Below are 25,579 nucleotides of genomic sequence, written 5' to 3'. Positions count from 1 at the left end.
TCCGTCATTGGCTGTGTCTTTACATATTCTGCAAGCTCTCAGGCTATTGGCCAAACTCTCACACCAACGATTTCATAAAGCAATTTTTCGTGGGAAGTTGTGTGAAAGTGTGTGTGTATGTGTATGCGTGTGTGTGTAGGAAAAAAAGCCCTTCTGATGTCCGCGGTATCAACAGCTCCAATTAGCCAACCTTTATACTCCGGGTTTGCGTTTCTCCCCGTTGTCCTCTGGCTGTCAATCGCTGCAGGATTTGTTGGGAGTTTTCGGAGCGCCTCTCTGCATCTGTGAGTACCTGAGTTTGCCCACCTTACTCCGGCTTCAGAAACAAGCAGCGCTCGGCTGGATTGTGCTGCAGCGACAGAACCAAAAAAGAAAAAAAAAAGTTGCTTTCAATTTGACCGTAACTTTTTTCTGCGTTCCCCCCACCGTCTCTCCTCAAAGCAAACAGTTAACCTTGATTAAGTCGCTTGCTAACAAAGGAAACATGTTTTAATTAACCACCTGCAGTGGCGGTAATGGACACGGATGAAGTGGCGCTGCACACCTTTAAAATGCTGATGGAAAGAGAGTAAATTTGACAGAAGAGTAATGATTGCAGCAGTTGTATTTCAAGAAGATTTTCTTGCTTACTTCTCCTGATTATTGTTATTCCTTTATTAAAGAAAATTATTTTTGACAAAAATTTGTAGCTAGAAGCTCAGATAGATAGCTAGATAGTAGATAGATGGACTTGTTTTATTATTATTATTATTATTATTATTTAGAATTATCAGAGTTATGTTTGCAGAAGTGGCATCTTTTGTTAGTTTTCTTACTGTGAAAACTAACAAAAAATAACCATACTTTGTGGTTGTTTCTTATAAATCGAGAATTAATTGATATATGAACATATGAACTAGTAATTGTATATATTAGATAGAGAGAGGGAGTTATGAACAAATCACTAAATAATTCACATTTTCTAAACTCATTTAATATCAAAAAATTATTTGCTAAAGTTTTCAAAAATGTAATGTTAAAGTAGTGTGCCTTGTGTCTTTGTTTCAATGGGAAGTTTAAGAAGTTCCATCCTGTTCCCACTGTGATAAATAATAGACAAACTGAATATAAGTGCAGTGTTACCTGCTAAAATAAGGGCAAATCACTGGTTTTGATGTAGTATAGTGTGTGCGTGTGTGCGTGTGTGCGTGTGTGTGTGTGTGTGTGTTCTGCAGTAAGGATTGTCCTTCGTAAGGAAAGAGCATCTGGAAGAGTGTGTTTGAAAGTGAAGATGTTGCTGGCTCTTTTGTCGCAGTGTTATCAGGATCAGAGCTGGGCAGGAACGCTCCAGAAAGCACATGCTGATGTTGCACGCTGTGGTAATGGCCTCTTACCGCTCGTATAAATAATCTAATGGAAAAACATCACTCGGCTTCAAACAGCATTGTTTTTTTTTTTGTTTTTGTTTTTTTTTTCCCCAGCGCTTTTCTATGGTATTTGACTGGTTTGGAACAAATGTGTTGCTTCCCATTATTATTGTTGACCCTGCAGATATCTCACCGTAAAAACCTCAACGTGTACATGAAATGTTTTGTGGATCCATCACAGCTTCACTTGAGTGGGATGTCTAGGTCTTTACTGCACTGAATGTTGGGCAAAGCGATTCTATGTCCTTGGCTGGATAATGTAATACCTCATGGCTTAATCAAATCAAAAAGGCCCCTGTGGTTTCAGCCAGCATTTTTTAAGTCTGAATTATAGAGGCTCTGTAACAGAGTTTTTGGGCAGATACTTAACTAAAAATGTACCATGGGAATGAAGCCATTCACCCTTCTTGACTCAAACACGCATAATATCAAAAGTTCACCCATTGATTTGCAGGGTTCTCAGCAAAAGTAAAAAAAAAAATCACTATTTATCTGATGCACTTGCATAAGAACAATGAAAGACTTTCAGACACTTGCATGCAAGACAAAGAAGCACACATAATACTGTCTCATGTTTGTTTTAAACACCAATGCCAAAGATTTTTGGCACCCTTATTCCAAATACTGGTTAGCATGTAGCTTCCAAACACCTAATGGATTAACAAAGATGATGTATGTTGGTTTTTGGACAGCAGCTACTTTAGGTCCCTTCAAAATCTCCTTTGAATTTTTCTCTTTGGAAGTGATTTGATTTACTTGGAACAAGGATGGCCAGGACATCCCTGGTCAGTAAATACTGTACACAAAATTTGGTCTGCATGTTTACTCTTTTACAGTACGTTATTTGGCTGCAATACAGGCAATTATGCAGTGGCTCGCAATATGTCCACATAGCCAGTAGGTGACACTGTTCAGAATCCTGGAATGCAACTTCCTGTCACTTTTAGCTAAGGTCTGACATGAGCTAGATCAAATGTGTTTGAAATCAAACATTGCTTCTGGAAGTCATGCTAACTTGATAGTCAAAAGATGCTCTGCAATTTAGCCAACAAGATCTGAATTTGGAACCATTGACTCTTTACCTGTTATCAGATAAAGTTTGAAGCTGTCATAATTAACAGAGTCAAAGGAACTGTGTGACAGAAAATCATGTCATCTCTTGTGTTCTTTTTGGGTGGGGCTAAATTGATGTCAGCTAATTATCATGCCATGTGTCCTAATTCAGTAACTGCATCTTTCTAAGGCCGCATTTGATGACCAGTTACGTGACAGTGATGTGATGAAGGCTGTCCGAATTCAAAGGGAAGGTCTGGTGTGTCCTTTGCAGTCCATCCCAACCCAAGATGTATTGAGGGCTGACAGACAGATTTTTGTTTCTGGTACAAAAGCAGATGAAACAGGAGTTAAAGTGGGAGAGGAGTACAGTTTTAAATAAAGGTCTATTAAAATTTGGCAGTACGGAAGTTAAAAGCTTAAAGTGGCTGTGCTTTTGTCACTTGCATGGACATGTTTTCTAACAACATTTTTGTAAAAAAATAAATTAAAAATTAAAAAGAAATAAATTAGTAACTAAAGATGCAAGATTTTGGGCTCGATTTTTACCAGCTTGTGTTTAGAGCTACCATGTTAGGTGGAAGGACATACACTGAGGTAAGGGCATGTTTAAATCTGAAGGCTAGACCGTCCAGGCCAGGTCACTGGAAGGATGCAACTCCTTAATTTGGACACACCCATAGAGACGTGTTAAGAACTGGACTTTGATTACATATAAACTTAAAGTAGTCTCAAGAATTCAAGGAGGCGCCATGGATCCATTTTGCGACACTCAGGAAAGATTTAACCGTGTAAAAAAATAAAAAATAAAGAAAAAGCTCCTGGAGATTTTAGCTGCAGGGTCAAATAGTCTGCAGCACAATTCTGCTTTTTCACTTTTCTCAACAATCCTTTTTTTTTTTTTTTTTACTTCTCACAAGTCTTTACTCTTAGTAATTTATACGTTAGCTCTTCTATCTCACATTGGGGTAAATTTCTCATTCTGCAAAACTGCTTCCTGAACTAGCCAGCTCATTTGTCATTTCACCCTGCTCTAATAGGGAGACACTGCTGTTAATTAACCCTTCCTGCTAACAGCCACTGTCTACATTTCTGCCAGATAACCAGTGTGCATTATCGCAGCACAGCTTGCCTGCAAATTAGCGGCGGTACCCAGCTGTATTTCTGTAGGTGTCAGCTGAGGTGCCTCCTCGACTTACTGCAGAGCATTACGCAAACAGCGCAATAGTTTTATCTCAAATTGAATTGTTGAAGGAGACGTTAAAGAGCCATACATCACTGGAACACTCAGAGCTGAGGGAAAGAATATGCAGCAGTCGGGAAGCGGAGGAGGGAGCGACTCATCGGTGTCACAGAAGGAATGACGAGGGATGAGTTCATAAATCCATGAAAAGAGAAAATCAAATCTTCAGCTTGTAAACACCTTTTAGTGCGTGTGTGTGTGTGTTTGTGTGTGTAAATGAGGCGTGTGTAAAGTTTATTTTGGCTATGAGAAGGTGACCTGCCTTTTTTTTTCTTTCTCAGTAATTACATTCCTTCTATATTTTTCCAAAATCCCATGCCTGAATGCTTTTACACACCAAACTGTTTTCAATCCGAACCTTTCATCCCCACTCAAAGATAAACACAAGTCTGAGTGAGCAGCACCTTATGCCTGGTGTATCAGGTCATATTGGTTTCCTCTTTGCTCACCAGAATGTTCGATTCATGTATGGATTTTCTGTCCTGTCCACATGTGATGGGTTGTTCAGATCTAAGACCTGCAGAATGCGGCTGACTCAGAGATTGACCATTTTCTGTACGTCTTAACAAAACTAAGTACTCACCGATCACAATAAGTTTTTAGGCTTTGCATTTCCAACTAACAGAACAATTGTGTGAGCAGGTGAAAAGTGAGTAAGCTATTTTTGATTATTCAAACATCACAGCCGACGGATTTTGATGGACAAAATAAAGAGTCAATCCGGTTTTTGCAAGGGCAAATGGTGTATTTTACTCTTCAGGTGAAGATGCTGCTGTGCCTGCTGTTCTTCCTGCACGCCCACTCCTCGGCTCAGCGGTCGGAGCCCGTGTTCTCTGCTATAACCAAGACCGCTCTCCGTCCGGACTACGAAAACAACCCCAGCCAGCTCAACTACGGCATGGCTGTCACTGACGTGGACGGCGACGGAGACCTGGAGATATTTGTGGCTGGGTGAGAGGAGTGTTTCTCTTTTAATTCACTGGCTTCTTGACCTTGATCCGATGTTTTAGGTGACCCACATATTCTTAAAAACAGCAACTGCTTAGAGTGCTGTGTAGCACTGAAGACTAAAACCGAAATCCACTGTCACTTTCCAAAGGTAAACCTTTAAAACAAAGGTGAAAAACTAGAAGAGGGGACATTAAGGTGCCCTGAAGCTCACTCAACTGATGAAAATGGATGTGATTGAATAGAATGCCACTGATGGGAATAGCTTTGCAAGCCTCTCGCTATCCAATGAAGCAGCAATGAGATTCTCAATGCTTAACAGAATATAGATAAGCCCAAATGAGGGTGCTTACTAAATGTAATTTAGCCAAAACAACCTATTCAGCAGGTATCCCAGGAAGAGGATCATCCCACAGCCTTCTAGAGGATGTAATTTCATTTGCCATTAGGAGAATCTTTGCTTGAATAGCTTCCATATAGTTTATATTGCACCTGTGTTGCTGACCTCCAGTAATCATAACAATGATCACTTTAGGCATTTTTAATCTCACACAAGGATGTCTGGAACCTAAATATATTTCATGTGACTCATGCTGGAAATGATAAAGCAAACGTCCACAGACTGTTATTTATGAGGCGCTTATCAACTTCTTATGCTGTCAGGTTTTTTTTTTTTTTTAGTCATTCATGAAATCGTTGTTTTATGATTTCATGATTTTCAGGTTGGTTTCTTTATTGTTGTCCACGCTCCTTTTGAAGCTCAATTTGAAGGCAAGTCCTGTTCTGAACAGCAGATGGGAACAAAATTTGCCCGGCTGGTTCATTACTTTTGGCTGTTGGCAAATTTGATGTAACAAACCAATCTGACAGACAGAGATAAGTATTTATTTAAAAAAATAAAATAAAAAATACTTCCAAAGAAGTATTCCAGATGTTCAAAAAACTATGCTTGTACAAAACTAACAAATAATTTTGAAGCTTAATGCCTTTTAGTTGGAAACGTAATTATAACAGGCAGTTTGATCAACAGGCTCTTTAATCTACAATCTCAAATTCTGGGAATAAACATTGGTCACTTTTTAAGGTATACAACCTATGTGATTACAAAATAAAATACAGAATAAAACACTTGAGTAACATATTTACCTATCTCCTTCACAATTTACCATGCATCTGAATATGAGCTGATGCAACAATATGCCGATCTTTTACGAGAGGAATCCTGAACCCTGATTTGGTTCAAATTTAGTAATATGTTTTCTTAGGTAGCATGTTGTAAAACTCTGTATGAAAGCCGACGTAAAGGTGTTGCCTAGTTAAGTATCCACTTTTTATTTTTACAAGTTTTCAATCTAGTACAGAAGAGGATTTGGGCCAATGGAATAAATTTTAAAAAAAAGAAGAAGAAAAAGAAACATCCTGATCTTAATCTAAGGAAGAAAAAAAATAATTCTGACATTTTTCTAATAATTCTGACTTTAGTACAGGTGAGCACCTGGGAGCAACCCGCTCCATTTGAATTGTACGTTCTGGAAGAACATGTTGGATTAAAAGGATTATTATTATTTTTTTTTTTTATGTGGCCGAGAGGTCTCTGAAGATGACATTAAAGATAGTTGCTACCAGGTGCCCATCTGCATTAAAATCAGAAAATTATTATTTTTTGTTTGTTTGTTTATTTATTTATGCATTTTGACTTATTGTTATTTGACTGGGTACAGCATATCCCCTAATAAAGAAATACACGAATGAACTGGCTCAGATAATAAAAAAGAAATCAAATAAGCGGGTAATTTGGTGAGCATGCTTTCAGTCCACATGATTAGCTCCGATTTATAAATAGAGAAACACTTTGTTTCCACGTGTCCACAGATACAACGGTCCAAACCTGGTGCTGAAGTACGATAAACAGAGAAAAGGGCTTGTCAACATCGCCGTAGACGACCCGAGCTCCCCGTTCTATGCGCTCAGGGACCGTCAAGGCAATGCCATAGGAGTGACAGCGTGCGACATAGATGGAGATGGACGGGAGGAGATTTATGTCCTCAACACCAACAATGCCTTCTCCGGTACAGTACAGGCTATTACAAAGGCACACGGTCTGCACACTGTATCCAAGGAGGAGAATCTGAAAGCAGTAACCGAACTTATCTCATCTGAGTCCTCGTCAGATAACAGATAAGCTTTTGTGCAGCGATAAATCATAGAGAGGGCTGCAGTGAGCGCGCTGTTAACACTGCAGCACCGCCCCGTTGTCATTTTTCTGAAAACTCAATGTTCACATTTCTACCACGGCAACTCTACATTTCCTTTTCTGTCACTTGGACTTGTCATTCTTCATAAATTGCCTCTTTACCTCACGTAAACTTACCGTCTTTTTTCTTTTTTATTATTTTTTACCTCCTCACACCTACACGAAGGTCGGGCGACCTACTCAGACAAACTGTTCAAGTTTCGCAACGGTCGCTTCGAGGACCTGCTGAACGACGATATAAACGAGCACCGGGACGTGGCCAACCCCATGGCCGGGCGCTCTGTGGCCTGCATAGACAGAAAGGTACTTCACACACACACACACACACACATGCACGCATACAGACCAGAGTACAGTATGAAGTCTGCTTCCCCCCCCCCGCACACACACCCACTCCAGCTAGTAGTGTCTTCTACGTACATGCACGGTTGCTTCTGTTTGTTTACCAGTGATAAGTCATGCCCTGCCTACGCCGCCCTTCTCAGCATGTGCTCTGACAGTTCATTTGGGCGAATGGTGCGCTATTTTCTCTCCTCTGTCCATCGCACCAGTGTAATTACAGAAGCAAAGGCTCGTTTGTTTTACAGAACGCATCCTACAAAGAGAGGAAGGGAGTGATGACTGCACGCTTCTGCTTCCTGCCTGTAGCTGTGTCCTCCTTCCTTTCATTTCTTTTGTTTTTATCCTTCTCTCACTTACAATTTTTCCCCCCTGCTCTGACGGACATGCTCTGTCTTTGTCTCTTATCTCGCACACAAACACACACAGCTCTCCCTTCTAATAAGAGGATGGGATAAAGATAGTAATAGGCGAAAGAGGATAGCAGGGATTACAATAGTTTTTTCTTTCTTTTTCTTTTTTTAACAGTCCCATCTCACTGAGCACTGATAGGAGGTGCAGGTGCCAAGTAGATCGGAAAGATATCTTCTTTAATAGCATAGTTCTTTTAGGAGAAGCCAAAAGCAATGATGTGCGCTCTTGCATGCCAGTTTGAGCAGATCCAAGCGTTCCTTTTTGCTGAGCGTGTTTTATTGGAACGTGTTCGGAGCGACTGCAGAGAGGAGCCAAAGTGTGCTGCGTTGTCGGCCGAGTGGTTAATGTGCTTGATCTTGTTTACCCATAAATAAAATGTTATCTTGTAGCAGACGAAGAGCATTTGTCATCGGGCCATCCCATCTCTCCAGGTCTCCTTGAAGCTGACGTCCCATTATTATTCCTAAAAGAACTGATGAGACTGACATATTGAGGCGTCTCACACGGGTCTGATGGATCGGCCCACTTTGAGCAGGACCCGGAGAAAATAAGTGGACTTTACAAGCTCAAATAAGAGATTTATTTTTTACAGTGACGGCAAATTTTGAGACGAATGACAAACAGTTTCTGTTGATAAAAAAAACAAACAAAAAAAATGGTATTGCATGTACTAAGTCATTCATTCTTTTCTTTAAAGGCTTTGATTATTAACACATGCAGCTTTAGTGCTGGAACATATGAGACGCTGTCGTGACTGCCAGTCTCAGTGACAAGAATTAGCCTAGGGTGAAGACTTATTGAAAAATCATTGACTTTTAACTTTAAGTAACAACCACTAGCCTTCAGGTTTTTCATTACACTTAACTGTTTTTTTGTTTTTTTTCCGTTTTTCCTTTATGTGTGTGTACTTCTGTGAAACGGCTCATCATATTGTGCACGGTAAAGTGGCATTTACATCAGCCCGACTTGTTTACCTTACTTTCCACGTAGGAATACAGTAGGGTGCGCAAAAATGGTCAGATGGCTTTTATTTGTGTGGCCTTGCATACGTTCATGCATTCGTATTGATGGAAACGCGTTAGGCCTGGTGGGAAAGCTCATTTAAATCGAGTGTATAGTCTATTAGTGTGGTTCCGTCTGTGAGTTTGTGTCTGCAGGGACTCTGACTGATAATGGAGTGTGAAATTAATCTCCAAAGGGAGGCAGAGCAAGAAGTGCCAGGCTGAGTAAGAGGGGACAAGGGGTAAAAAGCAGGGTGAATGGAGATGAAGGGAGAACAGAACAGGTTTGATGAGGAAAAAGGTGCCTAATAGGTGCAGAATATAAAAAAAAAAGTCATTTAAATGGAGAAAAGTTCCTTCTCTCTTTTTAGTTTAAATCAACAAACATCTCACTTATTTCACCCTGTTTTAGTTGAGGTCTCTGCGTTGTCAAGCCAGACTGATAAAATTGGTTCTCATTGTCACTGTTGCGTGTTGAGAATCACTTCATTTTGTTCTCCACCCCTTGTTGTCAAAACCCCCACGGCGAAACTTTAGCGCCCCTCTGCATGCAAAACCGTTGTACGATTGGTCAGAATTTCACGGGAATGTTTGTGTACGTGGAAAACGATCCCAAACTGCTCATCTTCCAGAAGCCAGTCTTTCAGCCAGTGAGCAGCATGGATAGTTTTGAGGATCAGTTGTCCCAACAGGAAGTACAACTGTTGGACTAAAACATTAAAACCTGCTCAGTTCTTCTCTGCTGCAGCGACAAATGTCCCACCGAAGCTTTGTGGTTTTTTTTTCTTTCTGATAACATTGAAAGTAAAATGTGATGTTGCAACTCGTCAGTCATCATCTCCTCCTCCTCCTCCTCCCAACTTATGAACTTGTAAGAATTGTTCCTTTACCATGTTCGCTGGGTTTGCTATACTTTTGTAAACCTCATTCATGTCAAAACACCATGAGGTAAACTGATTCAGAAGGATTTTCACAGGAACTCGACTCTTGTGGACCTTGAAGGGTGCATGGGAAAATGAACGTCCCAAAGACACCTGACCTTAGTTCGGCTTCAGTCAGACTATGCGCAACCGTTTAGATTTTTACCTGAAGTTAATGCAGCACCAAATTCTCAGGCAGCTGCTGGTCTGCCTCACAGAAAGCGAGTCTCCATTTTACCTTAAAATATTCTTGCAACCAAAAGTAAAGCTGCAGGTTAAGGGGAAAGTTCTTAGGGATCCAGTGACACAATGAGCAATCCAATATTGAATATAAAATTTTACATTTTTTTCTGCATTCTGCAGGAGACCTTCTTCTTCTTCTTCATCAGAACTGTTACCGCAGCATTTTAGACCAGCTGAACGCTTTTCCTGGCAATGAAACTTTACAATAGTCAAGCATAGAAGTTAATTATGCATTTTGTAGCTTTTATTAATCACTCTTGCCAACAGGGAATATTTTTTTTTTCAATTTGAGCTCATTTACAGCAATATTGTGAAAAAAAGAGAAAAGTACGCTTTAGAGAATAACTATGATGTGCCATATAGAAGCAATTCCCAATTCCACATAGATTTACACTGCATTATCAATCAATGGGAAACATCACAGAGGCATGGTTGTTTAAAAGTCAGAACATTCAGATGAGAAAAGGTTTTTAAGCCCCAGGTCTGTTTCTGGACTGAAATCTGGGCCTTTTTTTTTTTTTTTAACTCATACTGACCTTTTTCCACTGTAAACTGAATTCTGCAACAATCATTGCTGCAATGTCAATTCAGAGAAGCAAAACAGAGAAACAAGAGATAGGAAAGGTTACCTTTGCTAATAAACATGTTAAAATAGAAATGTCATTTCCATGCTTGACCTTTTGATCTTCAACCACTTAGCCTTACTTCCAGAGTCATTTTTATTTAATCAGAAGTATCTGGTTCATATGTTCGAGTTAAGTGGCGGCAATAAATGTTACCTCTCAAGCTCCCAGAAAGGTCAAACGACCGAGCTGTTTTCTCACATGTCTGAGTTTGTGCTTTAAAATGTCAACAGATGTAATTTAATGAAAACGGCACGTGTTTCTTTCTGCAGGGTACCGGCCGCTATGCTATCTATATCGCCAACTACGCCAGCGGAAACGTGGGACCTCACGCTCTCATAGAGATGGACGAGGCAGCCAGTGACCTCTCCGAGGGAGTCATTGCCCTCTCCAACGTTGCAGAGCAAGCTGGAGTTAACAAACTAATTGGTGGGTGTCAAGAGCTTATGGAGACTGTGCAATAGGTCTTGATGATTTGTTTGCGCTACCTGCCCTTAAAGTGTTATCAATGCTGACATCTGTCGTAAGGAATCTGCCTTTTGTTGCCGTGGATTCTACGGCAAAAAAGTCCGTAAAGGTGGATTGTTTGGCGTCAAATATGAGCAATAGAGCTAGGTTCTCCAGAGAAGGAGAAAAGCAAGAAGGGAGTAAATGAGAACGTCTTTCGGTTCTATTATGTTTTCACAAAGACGTTAGTAGAGCATTCACTGGAAGGCAAGAAATTATACCAAATCAGCTGCCAATAAATAATAACATTCTCAATGTATTTATAGGTGTAACTTGAAGAAAATACCCTTCAAGCTATGGAGACGTGTGTCGTTTTTCCTAATTTTGAAAATGTCCACATGAAAATAGCTAACTGCCTAAATCTTCCTATATTGGTAAAATAAAATGGTAAAAACTGGTATTCAGACAAACAACCGAAGATCAGCCAAGGTTATCTTTTCACTATACAAACTTAATGTTTCAGAAATAGCAAAAAGTGGCATCTTGGACTCACCAGGTCTACTTGCTCCCTGACAACAATATGATCAGAAGAGAAGTCTTTAGAAAATAACATTTTATGTCCATACGATCACCAAGCGTGGAATCTGCCAAACCTCACTGGAACCTGAGCCATGTGCTTCGATCAGATGAAATTAAACTTGAGTGTTTTAGCAGCAAATACTTCATGTAGGTCTGGCATGAAACACAGGGTGGATATTTGGAAAAGTACTATTTGTCCGCTGTTAATGGAGGATAATATGTGATGGAGTGTGCTGGTGTCTCTTTCCAAGGGCCATCAGCACCTTGTCTGAGCCAATGGCATTCTGAAGCCTTTGAAATGTAAAAAACTATTTTAAATACAAATATGGCGGCCTGTGCCAGAAAAGTGAAAATGTGTTGTCCCTGCATCTTTCAGCAGCATGGTGATCTAAAACATCTGGCCAATTGGCTCCAATGGTTTACCAGACACAACATGCTGAAAAGGCCTGAATAGTTCAAAGAGCTAAATCCAATTTATATCCAGTTAAACTTCTTAGCATAGGCTTTGTGCTCTTTTGATGTTGGTCTTTTGAAGTATTTTTTATTTTAGTTACAAATCTGTGGTTTTATGAATACTTTTTTTCTTTAATAGATATTTTGTTTTCCTGAATTTATTTCTGCATTTTCTTTAAAACTGTTCAAATGAGTTCAACACTTTTGCCAGCCGTCTGTTCTTTCATTTTAGAGCTCTAAAGCCAGAACTCCCTCATCTCTGTGACTCAATTCAAGCTCGCTGTACAGCCAGTGATGTATAGAAAAGTGGAGCAGTAAATGCCAGAAAGGCCCAACCTAAGTATGATTTGTTTCCTCATAACCAAGAGTGAGATCACCTGTTAATGAAACTTTATTGTAACCACTGAAAAGTCCTTGATGTTGATGTTCCACTGAGTTTCGAAAATGGGCAATGACTTTGTGTTTGAGAGCGACAGAATTAAGCTTTATCATCTCTGGATCGTTTTTTTTTTTTTTTTTTTTTTTTTTTTCCCCACGTGAAGGACATCATCTGATCCACCCAGGGGGCCAGAGCGAGCTGGTTCACAGTTACTGTGAGTGATGTTAGCTGGACGGCTTTGTCATCAGACTGCTGTTAATCAGAGCAGACGGACAGCCTGTGAAGTTGTATATCTGATGGTTACATATCTCTGGAGAGGCGTTTCGTGGTTTATTGCTGTTGGGGGCAAGTGATATTTGTCCGGGCTGATGAAGCGGGCCAGTAAATCAGGCGCAGGGCCTGACTCACTCACAGCACTGACTCTGCACGGAGAAAGGGCAATCAAAGCCCCGTCAGCTATATAATTAAACTCTGCTGGTCTGAGATGAAACTCTCTAGCAAGATGCTTTTACTTTATAGGAAGTCATTGGAAAATCATGGGGTGATATTCGCCGTGATTTTTTTTTTTTTTTCCATCTTGGTGATTAAATTACTGCTAGTCTTTGGTTAATGCAAAACATCTCAGTATGTGTTGTATCACTAGTCCGCTGTATTTGTTTGCACTTGTACTTCCCTTGTAGTTATTTACCTGTGTTTGTAGCCATCAGAATTAGAGTCTGTGTCAGCAAAAAAAAGCCCTACACAGTTCGAAGCAAATGGACCGAAAAGACACTAATGATCTCTTATAATTCCCTTCTGTTATGGAGTCGATCTCTCTCCTGTTGTTCAGTACAGTATTTCACCTTCCCAGTTTCATTTTTTTTTCTCTTTCAAAAACTTCTTCTCTGTTTAACTAGCTGCCTTATTTTGTCTTACTGAGGGACCTTCTCTCGCTGTATCCATCTGCACAGGGGGGAGAGGCGTGGTGGTGGGGCCAATTGTTAGTCAAACTCTATCTGATATCTTCTGCGACAATGAGTACGGATCCAACTTCCTGTTCAGAAACAACGGCGATGGGACTTTTACTGATGTTGCGCAGCAGGCCGGTAAGGGACATGCAGTGTACATTTTGAAGAAACTAAACACATCTAGGCTTTAGAGTATGAAAGAACCTTTCGGTGTGTACTTCCAGGAGTGGAGGACCCCATGCAGCATGGCAGAGGGGTGGCACTGGCAGATTTTAACCGCGACGGCAGGACTGACATTGTGTACGGGAACTGGAATGGACCTCACCGCCTGTACATACAGCTAAACAACCGCAAGCAGAAGTTTAAGGTGAAATGATGTCTTTCATTCAATAGAAAAAAAAAATAAAATCCTGTATGTGGTTCCACAAAACAAACGAAATTTGAATGGCTCATGATCCAAAGGTTCACACATACATGCACAAAAGATACAAAAAAGATTTTTTTTTTTTTTATTATTAATTTATAATTATTTTCTAAACTAAAAACATCTTACAGTTTTGTTTCTCACACAGAATATGGTTTTTATTGATAGATATAAAACTGCAATCTGGTACCATTAGGAGAACCTGACCAGTGAAGAATAGAGAAAATAGGCCAATAATAAATGCAAAACTGTTATAAGTAATAACGATTTTGTAATTACTTAATTATGGAGTAACTTTACGGAAGTTACTCCATAATTAAGTACCAATTTAAAACTCACTGGCAGCTCTGTGCATAATCCAGACAACATGTTTTATCATGTTGTCTTTGAGCATGATAAAATCTCGATCAGTGATTCCCACAATCAAAGAACACATTTCACATACTGAAGTATATCTCAGGTTGTTAGTCTCCATTTGTTGTCCTCTGATCAAAATCAATGTCTAATGAGAAACCAGGATAAAATCAGCAAATCTAAACTGTTATCACAGTGAATGTGTACTTGTTAGTGCTAACAATGGGCTAATGCATTAGCACCTCTCATGGAGCTTCAGTTTGGGTTTAAGTGGTATTTAAAGGCTCCTGTGATTTACTCCATCAATGACCAGCGTTGTACACGTGTCGTTTGGGGTCTTTATGTCACTCGGCTGCAGACGCAGAGGAATGAGCTGTGCTGGGTGTGAATCTGCAGACCCTTCCCTTCGTGCTCGGTGATCTACCTCTCACCGCCTGCCCCCACATCCTTTACACAGGGGATAAACGTCACAGGAGCCATTTTTATATGGGTCAAGTATGGGGTTAATGTGTGACACTTAGCCCCAAGACTACTCAATCATACCAACACACACGTCTCAACTCTTCCACACTCTTACGGATAAGACAAACAAAATTAGGGCATAGTGTTTTCCTGTTTGACAACAAGTTAAATCTCAAGCCAACAACATATTCAGACACCAGAAAAGCTGAGACTTTTCCATATTATCCAATATTGACCTTTGGCTTGCATAATGAAGCTGTTGTATCACTTCAATAAACCAACACTTAAAACGGGCTGAGCCAGCAGCTTGCCTTGGTAATGGAAAGTGCAGATTGGGCCATTTGATGTTTAATTAAAATCTGTTAGATAGGTTACTCTTTACAGTAGGTTGGGTACCTGCATATATATATATACACACGCGCCCACACATCCAATACATAAAATCAATTTATATATTTGGAAGATGGCCTTAGCAGAAGTTATACAATTTTTCTTGTTTATTGAAAATGCACTTAAAGTGAGATTCTGTTGTTGCAAATAAGGTATTTTGATAAAAAAAGCTTTTTGTGAGGAGATTTGTAGGGAATTTGATTTATTATATATAATTATGATCAATTATCACTTATTTTATTACGGCTTTTTCCTCAATCACCGCAGAACAAAAATAAAAGTACTTTATCTTAGAAGCATTCATATCACATTTTTTCCACATTTTGTCATTGGAAACATTAGTGTAGTTTGTAGGGATATTTATCTGACAGATAACAAAAATGTGTACATAATTGTGAAAAGTGTCAAGAAAATAGTGCATAGTCCAATTTTTTTCCCCAAGTAAAAATCTGAAAAGTGTGTTGTCCATTTGTATCCAGATCCTGATTTAACAGTTTGCAGAAACAGAAAGTTTATCGATTCTTGTCCATAGTTAGGTCATCATCAGTCAGACTGGACGGAGAGCATCTGAAATCAGAAAAATCTTACCATAAATGGATAAAACAGGTTGAGGTATGCTTACAGCTCCCTCCATCATCCTATCTGCTCCAACCACTTCCCACATCCTCTTTACAGAAAAAAAAAAAAAAAACCCATCCCCATAGCATGATGCTGCCACCACCATTTTTCACACAGGGCATGGTTTGTAGACTGATACTGTTTTGCATGTGGGCAAAAGTGTCTGTACTTAATATTTCATTTCACTCTCATCTGACAAAATGCTGAGAGTGAAATGATCTGCCGCCGGCCTCTTGGCACATATTCCTCTTTTTTTGATGGCAATTAATTGCAGTGGATTTGATCTAAAAGTAAAAATAATAAATAATTAAGTGAATTAAAATGTGTACACGTACACTTGCTCCATGTCGTGATGGATCCGATTTTCAACTCAAAATGTTAATGTTATGTTTATTCGCTCAGATTTTTTTTGTCTCTGCACTTAAGCAAGTGACACAGTAAATGTAGTTGTTCCCTTAGCGCCTCAGACAGCAATCCCCTCTCCTTCACCTGAGCAGGAGAAGGTCAATGTGGGCGGCCCCTACCTCTGCAGCTTTATGAGCCTTATAATTAAAACAGGGAGTAAATACTGGGAGGAGTGAAGGGCCGCTCTATAACTCTTTCAAGACTTATCACCAGCTCACTGAAGCGAGGACATATCTGTTACTTCCTCATGCAAGAACTCAACTACTCCAGAAACTTTTCTTTAGGAAGTGGAGTAGAGGGGAGGCGTCTAACCTGTGTGCCCCAATGTCTGAAAAGGACTAAGAAATACTTTTTTCATCTGTTTCCCCGTAACCATTACTGCTGTGGTATGGGGAGAAGCATAACTGAGGGAGCCATGGGCTAAAAATGGCAAAAGAATACTAGACGCATCAGGTACGCCTTAACCTAAATGGGATGTATCTAAACACAGAGGTAAAAAGAAAAATAAGACAAAATGTGATAAATTGGTCTATAAAGTGGCCTATGGATATATCTACTGCTCTATATCTATACTGTTTTATAAAACAGTATGTGAATATGACTCAACATGCAAGAGAAACCAGATTAGCAGAATATAACACGGCAGAAACTCCGAACAAAACCGAATCAACACGGAAAAGTCAGCAACATTACCTTAGCTGTACTTCCATGTCCAAACTGGTCAGAAAATGGAATGAGATATCTGGAAATGTCAACTGGAAAAATCTGGAATTCTGAAACCCTGTAAAAAGTATCGGCTTATAACAAGACACTGTCATACTTCTGTTGCACTTAAGCAGCTATTTCTGTTTACAGACAAGCCCTCAGCTCTGTCAAGCTGCCATTTTCTCATATCAACAATATATTTGTGTTATTATTTTGTGCTCTGCTCTTTAAAGCAATAATCCATCACTGACAGTGATTGTTTATGCAAAAGAAAGTACGCATGTTGCATCACAGGTAAAACTTTTTTTTTTTTTTCTCAAAGCGAATATACATTTGGAGAGGATTATTCAAACTCTAAGCAAGAGCTTACATGTGAGCAGTATTAGATAAATACAAATGAGAAGATGGATGAATACACCTACTCAATAGAAAAATGGCACTTGTTTTCTCTCCTGTTCCCCTTTTCCTCAGGACATTGCCTCCCAGAAGTTTTCCATGCCATCTCCAGTGCGGACAGTCATTGTTGCTGACTTTGATAATGACAACGAGTTGGAGGTGTTCTTCAATAACATCGCCTACAGGGGACCCTCAGCCAACAGACTCTTTAGGTACTGACAGTGAGTGAAACCCAAACACTCTTAGGTGTTTGCACTGCAAATATGAGATTTATGACATTATGCTTAAAAGGGCACTTTGATGAGGAGGTTAATAAAATGCTCTTGTGTCTTGATTTAATATTCAAATGCTATGCTTGAAAGCTGCGGGGAATTTAAATTTCCAGGAAAAGGATAGTTATCTAGTCTGGCGTCCCGCCTCTTCCTTCTTCACACATGAATGATTCTTTCATTAAGACAGTTTTAAGATCTTTCTTTGTTCATGGTTTGCTTTCCTCTCTAGATAATATTAATTAACTCAGTGCTCAAAATGTGCAAAACGTGTGATTGGTTGACTGATAGCAAAATGAACCCTTTCCTCTCTGAGTAAAATCTGATTTGGCAAAGTTGTTTGAACAGGATTCAAATTTCAGTTCACACAGAATATCAGAAATCAGTCTGTTCTCCAGAGATCTCCCGGATCAGAATATTTCTCCACGCCAGGTCACCCAAGAAAAATCTATCTTTCTGGTCTGAAAGAGGTCACTACTTCACAGCCAGTGGCTCAGCCATTGTCTTCTGTGGAGATGAACAAGCTTATTTCGTCTCCTCTTTGGCACAGAAAAAATAAATAAATAAAAACATGCTTGAACAAGCTAATTAATCCAGTACGCCAAATCAATATCAAGCTGATGTTAGTGCTATAGCAGCTAAAATCACTACATTAGTGGCTCTAAGATATCGAATCATTATAAATGTGGAACTCTAACACTTTCATGCATGGTTGTCAGCATGGTAGGCAGCTATTCAGCCATTTGTTCTGGATGTGTGTGGTTGTTGATGGTATCCTTGCATACAGCACGCTTTGCTAGTTTGTAGTGTGTCACTGTTCATAACCACCAATATGTAAGTTAACAGAAAACTTCAAATGCAGAAAAACAGCACTCAAAGATGGTAATTGGACTCAACTTTTATATAACCTTTCGAGTTATGCTGACCACTTAAGCCACTTTACACTACAGATCCATTCACCAATTTGCACAGATTGGTGAGCATGTTGGGCACACAACTGGAGGAAACTGGAATTGAACCGTCAGCTTTCCAATTGCAAGAAAATTACTCTGCCACTGAGCAACATACGTCCAAAACCAATTGATAACCATAGACAAAAATTATTAGTAACATTTTTAAGTCTTGGTTTTATAATGAAAAGAAACTGAACTGTCCAATAAAGTGGACATCATGTGCTGTGAAAAAGTACTTGCCTCTTCTGTTTCGTCACAGTTGGATGTTTCAGACCATCAAACAAATTTAAATATTAGACAAAGATAAACTGAGTAAACAAAAAAGTCATTTTCAAATGATAATTTTATTCATTCAGGGCACAAATATCCGAATCAACCTGTGACTATTAGAAAAAGTAATTGCCTCCCTTATTAAATCCGTAATAACAGGGAATTAATCTACAATGCTTAGATTGCTGAATTCAATTTCACAGGCCAAATCCAGGCCTTAAACTATGTCTGCATATTTTGGGATTAAAACTGAAACAGTTTGTTAAGAAAGGCCAAATATATAGACATGACTTATTTCAAGGCAACATGTTTTGATGTAATTACTTCACATTGTGTTGTCTGGTCCTAGTCTCTAGTCGAGGATATGATCTATTCTCAGCTCTGTGTTTGTATTATAAAGTTTTATAATGTTCTTTTTGATTTTATGCAACCAAAAGACCAGCTTGGGAAAGGTATAACTTATTAGCACAGCCTATAAATGCTGCAGGGTTCAGTATTGTTGGTTATTACTTAATATTTCTTCTGGAACAAATAAACTAAAGGTAAATAAACATCTCTCTGTAGTGTGCCATCGAGTGAAATAAAATAAGTGGATGTAAATTAATTTTTAGCTTTTCTATGTTTTAGTGGTAATGCTTTGATGCTGTGCAGAAATGTGAAGGTAATGTTGTGCCTTCGTAGGGTGAGCAGGAGAGAACATGCGGACCCCCAGATAGAAGAGTTGAACATTGGTGAGGCCGCAGAGCCAGATGGACGAGGAACTGGTAATCTTGTCAAAACAATCAATAACCTTTATTTGCACAACCCTGTTATTGTCTGTAGACCTGCCTATCAAGTCTAATAAAACAGAAAATTAAATCTGATTAAGATATTTTTTGTTGAAGTTGTGAAAGGGGAAAAAAAAAATATTTTGTTACATTAACTGTAAGCGCAAATGTTACAGACACAGCGAACAAACACATCAAGAAAATCTGAGTTTCATGTGGTAGTACCATGTCTAACCACTAGATGACACCAATGCTCCACTTTTGAAAATGTTCCGAAAATGTGTCACCGGCATTATTCTTGAGTTATGTGCACGTCTTCGTTGATGAGGATAGTGATTGTTGTAAAGCCTGCTTCCTGAAGTGTTTATTGTGATGGGCCTACAGGAGCCATAGCCACAGATATTGATGGCGACGGCCGTCTGGAACTGGTGGTGTCTCATGGCGAAAGCGCAGCACAGCCGCTCTCTGTCTACAGAGTCAATCAGGTGAGTGTGCTGGTCTTAAATAGCATTTTATATTCTGTAGGCTGGTCAAGCATAAGTCATCCTTCCCTGACCCATCTCTTTCTCCTCTTCCTCCTCCTCCTCATCATCATGTGTCAGGGCCTCACTAACTCATGGCTCCGAGTGATTCCCCGAACCAAGTTTGGAGCTTTTGCCCGAGGAGCTAAAGTGGTTGTCTACACAAAGAAAAGTGGCCCACACACACGGATTATTGATGGGGGCTCGGGGTATCTGTGTGAGATGGAACCTGTCGCTCACTTTGGTCTTGGTAAGATCACATTTAAAGCACCAGACAGCCCTTCAGCCGGCTAAATCTGCTCCTCTGTGAGGCTGCAACTAGTAAATTTTGCACTGTATTAACAGCCCTTTTTTATTTGACATGTTCTAAAATAACATACTTCATTTTCTAAATTATTCCAAGATTAGATACTAACAGAGGGAAAGAAAAAAAAAAGTATGGAAAGCATGTTTTTAATCCTTTGAGCTCTTTGGTCTCTCTCAGTTCTGCACCAGGGCTTGCAAAGAAAAGGCCGGCTCCTGTGGCCTTCACATTACACTCTGCAGCAGCAAACTTTCCAAAACGTTGTAACTTTAGAAAGGGCCTCCAGACTTTCAGGGAGTTATACGTGATACACCCTGCAGCACCGTGAGAGGTTGTCATCTCGGTTCAGAACAGGTGAAATAGTCTCCGGCTCCCTGGCAGTGCACCTGTCTGGCAGGGTTACTGAAGATCTGTTTACATTAAAAATGCTACTTTAATTAAGATCCACAGAGGCTCCCGGGAGATGAGCTTTCTCTGTGCCTGATTAAAACAGTTAATGATGAGAAGAGAGTGCAACGAAGTCCCCTAAAAGGAGACAAAGATGGAAGAGTCACGACTGTCAACACATGCAGTAAATTGTTGCTCTATAGATTCGCTGAGCTCACATAACCTCTTTCTGTGTGTGCATCATATCTACCTGAAATCATTTTTTTTTTTTTACTTAAACAGGTAGGGATGTGGCCACAAATGTTGAAGTGTACTGGCCAGATGGGCGCTCAATAGCCCGTCCTCTGGAGCCTTCAGAGATCAACTCAGTGCTGGAGATCCCCTACCCAAAAGATGAGGAGGAAGTCACTCCTACTGTGGAAATCGAGGTACAGAACACAACATTAAGCTCTGGTTGAACTCGATGGTTTAAGACATATAACTGGCTATTTTAGGAACAGCACAGTGACACTCTTCCGGTTTCATGTGGTGCCTTACAAAAGTATTCACACCCCATGAGCTTTTTTTACATTTTGTCACATCTTGTAGGATTTTTATGTGATAGATCAACATCTAAATTGGTTTCCTACATTTTGTGTGCTTGTATTCAACCTGTTGGAGAGTCCGTACTTTGCAGAAACACCCGTGGGGGGGTGGGGGTGGGGGTCGTTACTAGGAGGGGGACATTCTCAAGCAGCTTTACACATCTGGACAAGATGTGTAAAGCTGCTTTGCAAAGAAGATCAACTGCTGTCAGACTGGATAGATATGATGTGGCATTTTGCATGTAGGCCAAAAAAAGAAAAAAATGGTTGTGGTCTCATTTAACAAATTACAAATTGGGCATCACACGGCTTCTTCTATGATCCTCAAAGAACAGCAGTTTTTAGCGTAGTGTTAGTGAGTATTAATCTGCATACAGGTTGACTGTTTAATAAGCAGGTTAATTCTGAAGGTAATTGTTGCAGTGGATATTATTTAAGGATATCGAATTAAAGTCCATCTCCTGCATTTCTCACGCTCTCCACTGTCTTAGTGGCTTCAGTGCAATCCGTGTGCTCTAGTATTGTTTGGTTGTCCCCAAACTGTCTGGTCTAAACTTTTGGTAGTGGCCAGTTGATTAGACATAAAAAAAAAAAATAAGTGGGTAGAATGCATACCACCATTTCCTTTTTGATTTTTCCTTAATAAAAAAAAAAAAAAAAAAAAAAAAAATGGAAACAGTGTTCACTTTATACCTCAGTTATTCTTTGCATTGTGTCTTTTACATAAAATCCAAATGAACTCCACTACATTTTGCTTTCTGGACAGAGATTGAAAAAGTACAGAGTCCAAATAGCATTACAGGATACAATATTCCAGGAAGAACCAGGTTTGACACGGAAGCAAGTAAAGTTTATCGGATGATGAACTGCAAACCCCACAATATTACGCTGCTACTTGGTTAAAACTGATTATTTTTTTATTTATTTTTATTTTGCCAGTTCTGTTTTAACTGAAGGAAATGCTGCCCAATTTAAGCTGGTTCTCTGTTACTTTTAAGTCGCCGGTAGAATCTGAAGATGCAGTTCAGAGAATGCGATGATATTTACTGTGAACATATTAATGGACTGTAAAGATTTTTTTTTTTTTTTTTTTGCTTCACATCAATTGTGTTTTACAGTGCGGTCATGGATTTGCTCTAAACGAGTTTGGCCGTTGCACAGGTAAGCGGACCTCATTTATGTTCCCTTCATGATCTCCGTCTCCTTGTGTTAGTCTCCTTCAGTCAAGCGTCTTTGCCTTCCTCGCCTTCCCCATCCCTAGATAAAGATGAATGCACCCAATTCCCCTCTATGTGCCCCTCTGACCGTCCCATCTGCACCAATACCTACGGCAGCTATAAATGCCGTGCCAAGAAGAGATGCAACCAGGGCTTTGAGCCCAATGACGATGGGTCTGCCTGTGTGGGTGAGTTGTCCTGATAAAATAAATTGCTGGATTGCCCAAGATCAGGAGAACAAAGGAAGCGCCGTGAGAAAACGGGAGGCTTTAATTGCATTGGTGTTTGGGTGAAGGCTTAGCCTTGCTAGCATTTCTCTGACCATTTCCCCTTTCCACACTTGTTATCTTGCATCAGTCTAAATGAGTTGTTGCCTGACAGTTTTCCGCCCTCTGTTTCTCGTTTTGCTTTGCAGCCCAGGTGGCTTACTTTGGAAGGACGCACTCTTCGGGGGAATGCAATGCTTCCCATATGCTTACTCTCACTCTGCTACCCGTCATCTCGACTCATCTGCAGATAGGACTGCTGTAGCTTTACTCTTGTCTCCTCCGCTTTACCGCTGAGCGGAGATGTACAGAAACTGTGTGCAAACTTTTCTCTGAGAAATATCCTCCCACTTCTTCACCACGAAGCTCTGCTGTCTTTTCTCCTTCGGTTACTGTATATACCTGGTTGTCACCGCTGCTGTATTTTGCCCTGTGGCTCCTGGCCTCCTCTGGGAGCTTTGCTGTGAGCTGCAGAGATCAGAACTGCCACCTGTGGACCCCTGATTTCATCGCCTGGCATTCAAAGTGTGACCTGAACTGAGGCCAAGTCAATAAGGGAAGCTTTAGTATATCCCCCCCTGCACATACAGAGATGAATCCACAGAGCATGTTTATTGGAGACATCCCACCTGTATCTCTGCCATACCACAATGTGTATTAATCATTGCAGATCATTCTCACCTTGATTATGTGTTTGCTGAAAAGCGTATGGATACAAAGCTTTAGGTCGTGTGTGTGTTTATGTCTGTGTGGGCGACGTGTGGGTGCCTGATTGTGCGTGGTCCAATGAAGTGTTCAGGTACAGAAACATACGCCGGACCATCTGTCGCCAATGGCAGGACACATTTATTTTTATTTATTTATTTATTTATTTTTTAAAGAATAAATTATGAAATAAAATGGAGCAGAAAACGGATGCAAGGCTGTGTGGGTCTGTGTGTGTGTGTGTGTGTGGAGAAATGCATACAGAGTGTGAGACTACATCTGATGATTTGAATGAAACAAACACTGGAATGAAGTCACAGGAAGATGTTGGGAAGATTTAAAATATTTTTCAATGTTGGGTTGTTTTCCACACTAGCATCAAAATGTTGATCAATTCACAGTAAAATCTGCCTTTGCAATTTCACTTTGTACACATCTAAATTTGTGCATTACCAATGTATTGTTTGCACATCCCAGATGTATATTGTTTAATATTGCATTGTTCATCTTTGCTTTTGTGACCCTGAACCTTATGCCTGAGAGGAAAACTGTCTAGATTTGCCCCCGAGGTTTTGTGGCAGTGTAGGTAATTTTTCAACAATCAAACCTTTAAAGTTTAGATCAAGTCATAAAACAAGTAGAACTCTTTATTGTTCTGAAAATATGTATGCGTCAGTATGTTTTTACCTTGCTATGACCTGAGAAGTAAAACAAAACAAAATAAATACTATACGGTGGTCAAAAGGATGGCAAAAAATAGAATTAATGAAGATACTAACAACATTTTGATGGACAGCTTGACCGTTCCTTTGCTTTTCTGCAGGGAAGTGTCAGCTCATGGATGCACTTTAGGTTCAAAAGATATTTCTAACAGAAATGTGAACCCTCTGTCATTTTTCAGATACTATTTAGAAGATTTCTTCATGCCGTTGGACTTACCAAAGTTCTTATCTGTCAAGATGATTTCAGATGTACCGAGTAATCCGGAGGCTCATTCTTTACGGAGCTCTGTGCATGACTAAACATTTATTCATTGTGTGTTTCTGTCAGGAGACTATGAATTGCTCACAGGTGGCGTTTTATTCCGCCAGCTTTTTATCGTCTCTAAAGATGCACCAAAATATTTAGCAGCACCCACTGTAATGTAAGTCCTGAATGTCTCATAGTATCAGTTTATCAGCGACATTTTTATCTTTTTTTCCTGAAAAATAAAACGGCAGCAGTCCATTAAAGACAATAAACTAAAAGTCACTTACTGCGGCTCTTTGTTCAGTCCATTTTCACATTGGTGGTTTGCTTTCTGTGGTAGCCAAAGAGTCTGTGGATAGTTTATGAAGGTTCAGAAGACCATGTCCACTTAAGTCAAATATTTTAATATGTTTTTACTGACATATTTGTCGGACAATTGACCAGAGGCTGTTGCGAAGGTGAAACTTTAGAGTCAGGAAGAAAGGAAACTTTTTTCTTTTTTTTTTTTTCCCCACGGACGGACTCGGTTTCCTGACCGAGAAATGAAATGTAATCTTCCATTTTGCAGGATGGGTCAGCTAAATACGTTGGAAGGACACGGCTGAACGCGTTCCAGCGTTACTGCAGGGCTTTTCTTTCCATAAAAATCATGACAGCTCTCATTACTTCAGCTGGCTGTGTGATTCCAATTTGTTCATTTTCTTTTAAGTGTCTTTTTGAAATCACTTGTTTATTGAAACTTAGCTGATGCAAAACATTTGCTGCGGATGTTACAATGCAGAAAATGATCCGAGTCCTTATTGCATGTAAATTTTATCATCTAAAACTAAATGAAATGTAATGTTTTTGTGGGCTCTGCCTTTCTAAACCCAGAGGGCGTCTCTGAAATCAGATAATGTCAGGTCACAGATTTGTGTCCGGTGAGAGAGACTTGGTTGAACTTGAAGACAATGAATAAATGTAAAATATTCCACAAAGATGCATCGGGTTGTGCTACCAACTTGTTTTTAGCCGGCGGCCAATATTTTAGGTGGGAGAAGAAAAATACAGGTGCAGGTTTTATCTATGAACTATACCTGGGCAGGGAGGCTGATGTGTTTGTCCCAAAGAGTAGCAGTGCAGGTTTACAACCAAGTCCTGTAGGCATAGCCATGGGAACACATGGGGTTGCCATAGCATCTCTAACGTAACATAGTGGATAAATGTAGTTATCTTTGGAAATCAACATTGACTTCTGTGTTACGAAGTCGTTTTGCTTCTCAGGTGTGACACCTGATGCAGCAAAACATTACAAACCCCAAATTTTCTGAATTCTAAAACTTCTTATATAAATGTCTCATCCTATTAGTTGTTGACTTATTTTT

The 25,579-nt window shown here is 39.8% G+C and overlaps 1 protein-coding gene across 1 annotated transcript; it reads left to right on the top strand.

The window, feature by feature from the left end:
• Window positions 1-23,457, top strand: crtac1b (cartilage acidic protein 1b). Its single transcript, XM_014984731.2, has 15 exons — window positions 1-284; window positions 4,463-4,653; window positions 6,523-6,719; window positions 7,071-7,207; window positions 10,717-10,873; window positions 13,253-13,387; window positions 13,474-13,616; window positions 17,079-17,215; window positions 19,177-19,259; window positions 19,647-19,747; window positions 19,865-20,033; window positions 20,757-20,902; window positions 22,177-22,219; window positions 22,320-22,463; window positions 22,691-23,457. The coding sequence occupies exons 2-15, from the start codon at window positions 4,469-4,471 to the stop codon at window positions 22,804-22,806; spliced, it is 1,893 nt and encodes a 630-aa protein (XP_014840217.2). The 5' UTR covers window positions 1-284; window positions 4,463-4,468; the 3' UTR covers window positions 22,807-23,457.
• The last annotated feature ends 2,122 nt before the right edge of the window (window positions 23,458-25,579 follow it).

This window comes from Poecilia mexicana, unplaced genomic scaffold, assembly GCF_051168715.1.
Source record: "Poecilia mexicana isolate PSO_F unplaced genomic scaffold, ASM5116871v1 scaffold_15, whole genome shotgun sequence".
NCBI classification, from domain to species: Eukaryota; Metazoa; Chordata; class Actinopteri; order Cyprinodontiformes; family Poeciliidae; genus Poecilia; species Poecilia mexicana.
The sequence above is the reverse complement of the archived record's forward strand: the minus strand, read 5'-3'. Positions and strand labels throughout refer to the sequence as shown.

Coding starts and splice junctions, on each gene's coding strand:
- crtac1b (XM_014984731.2), top strand. CDS start 4,469: ATGCTGCTGTGCCTGCTGTTCTTCCTGCACGCCCACTCCTCGGCTCAG. Junction 4,654..6,522: donor CTGGAGATATTTGTGGCTGG/GTGAGAGGAGTG, acceptor ACGTGTCCACAG/ATACAACGGTCCAAACCTGG. Junction 19,260..19,646: donor GCCAGATGGACGAGGAACTG/GTAATCTTGTCA, acceptor ATGGGCCTACAG/GAGCCATAGCCACAGATATT.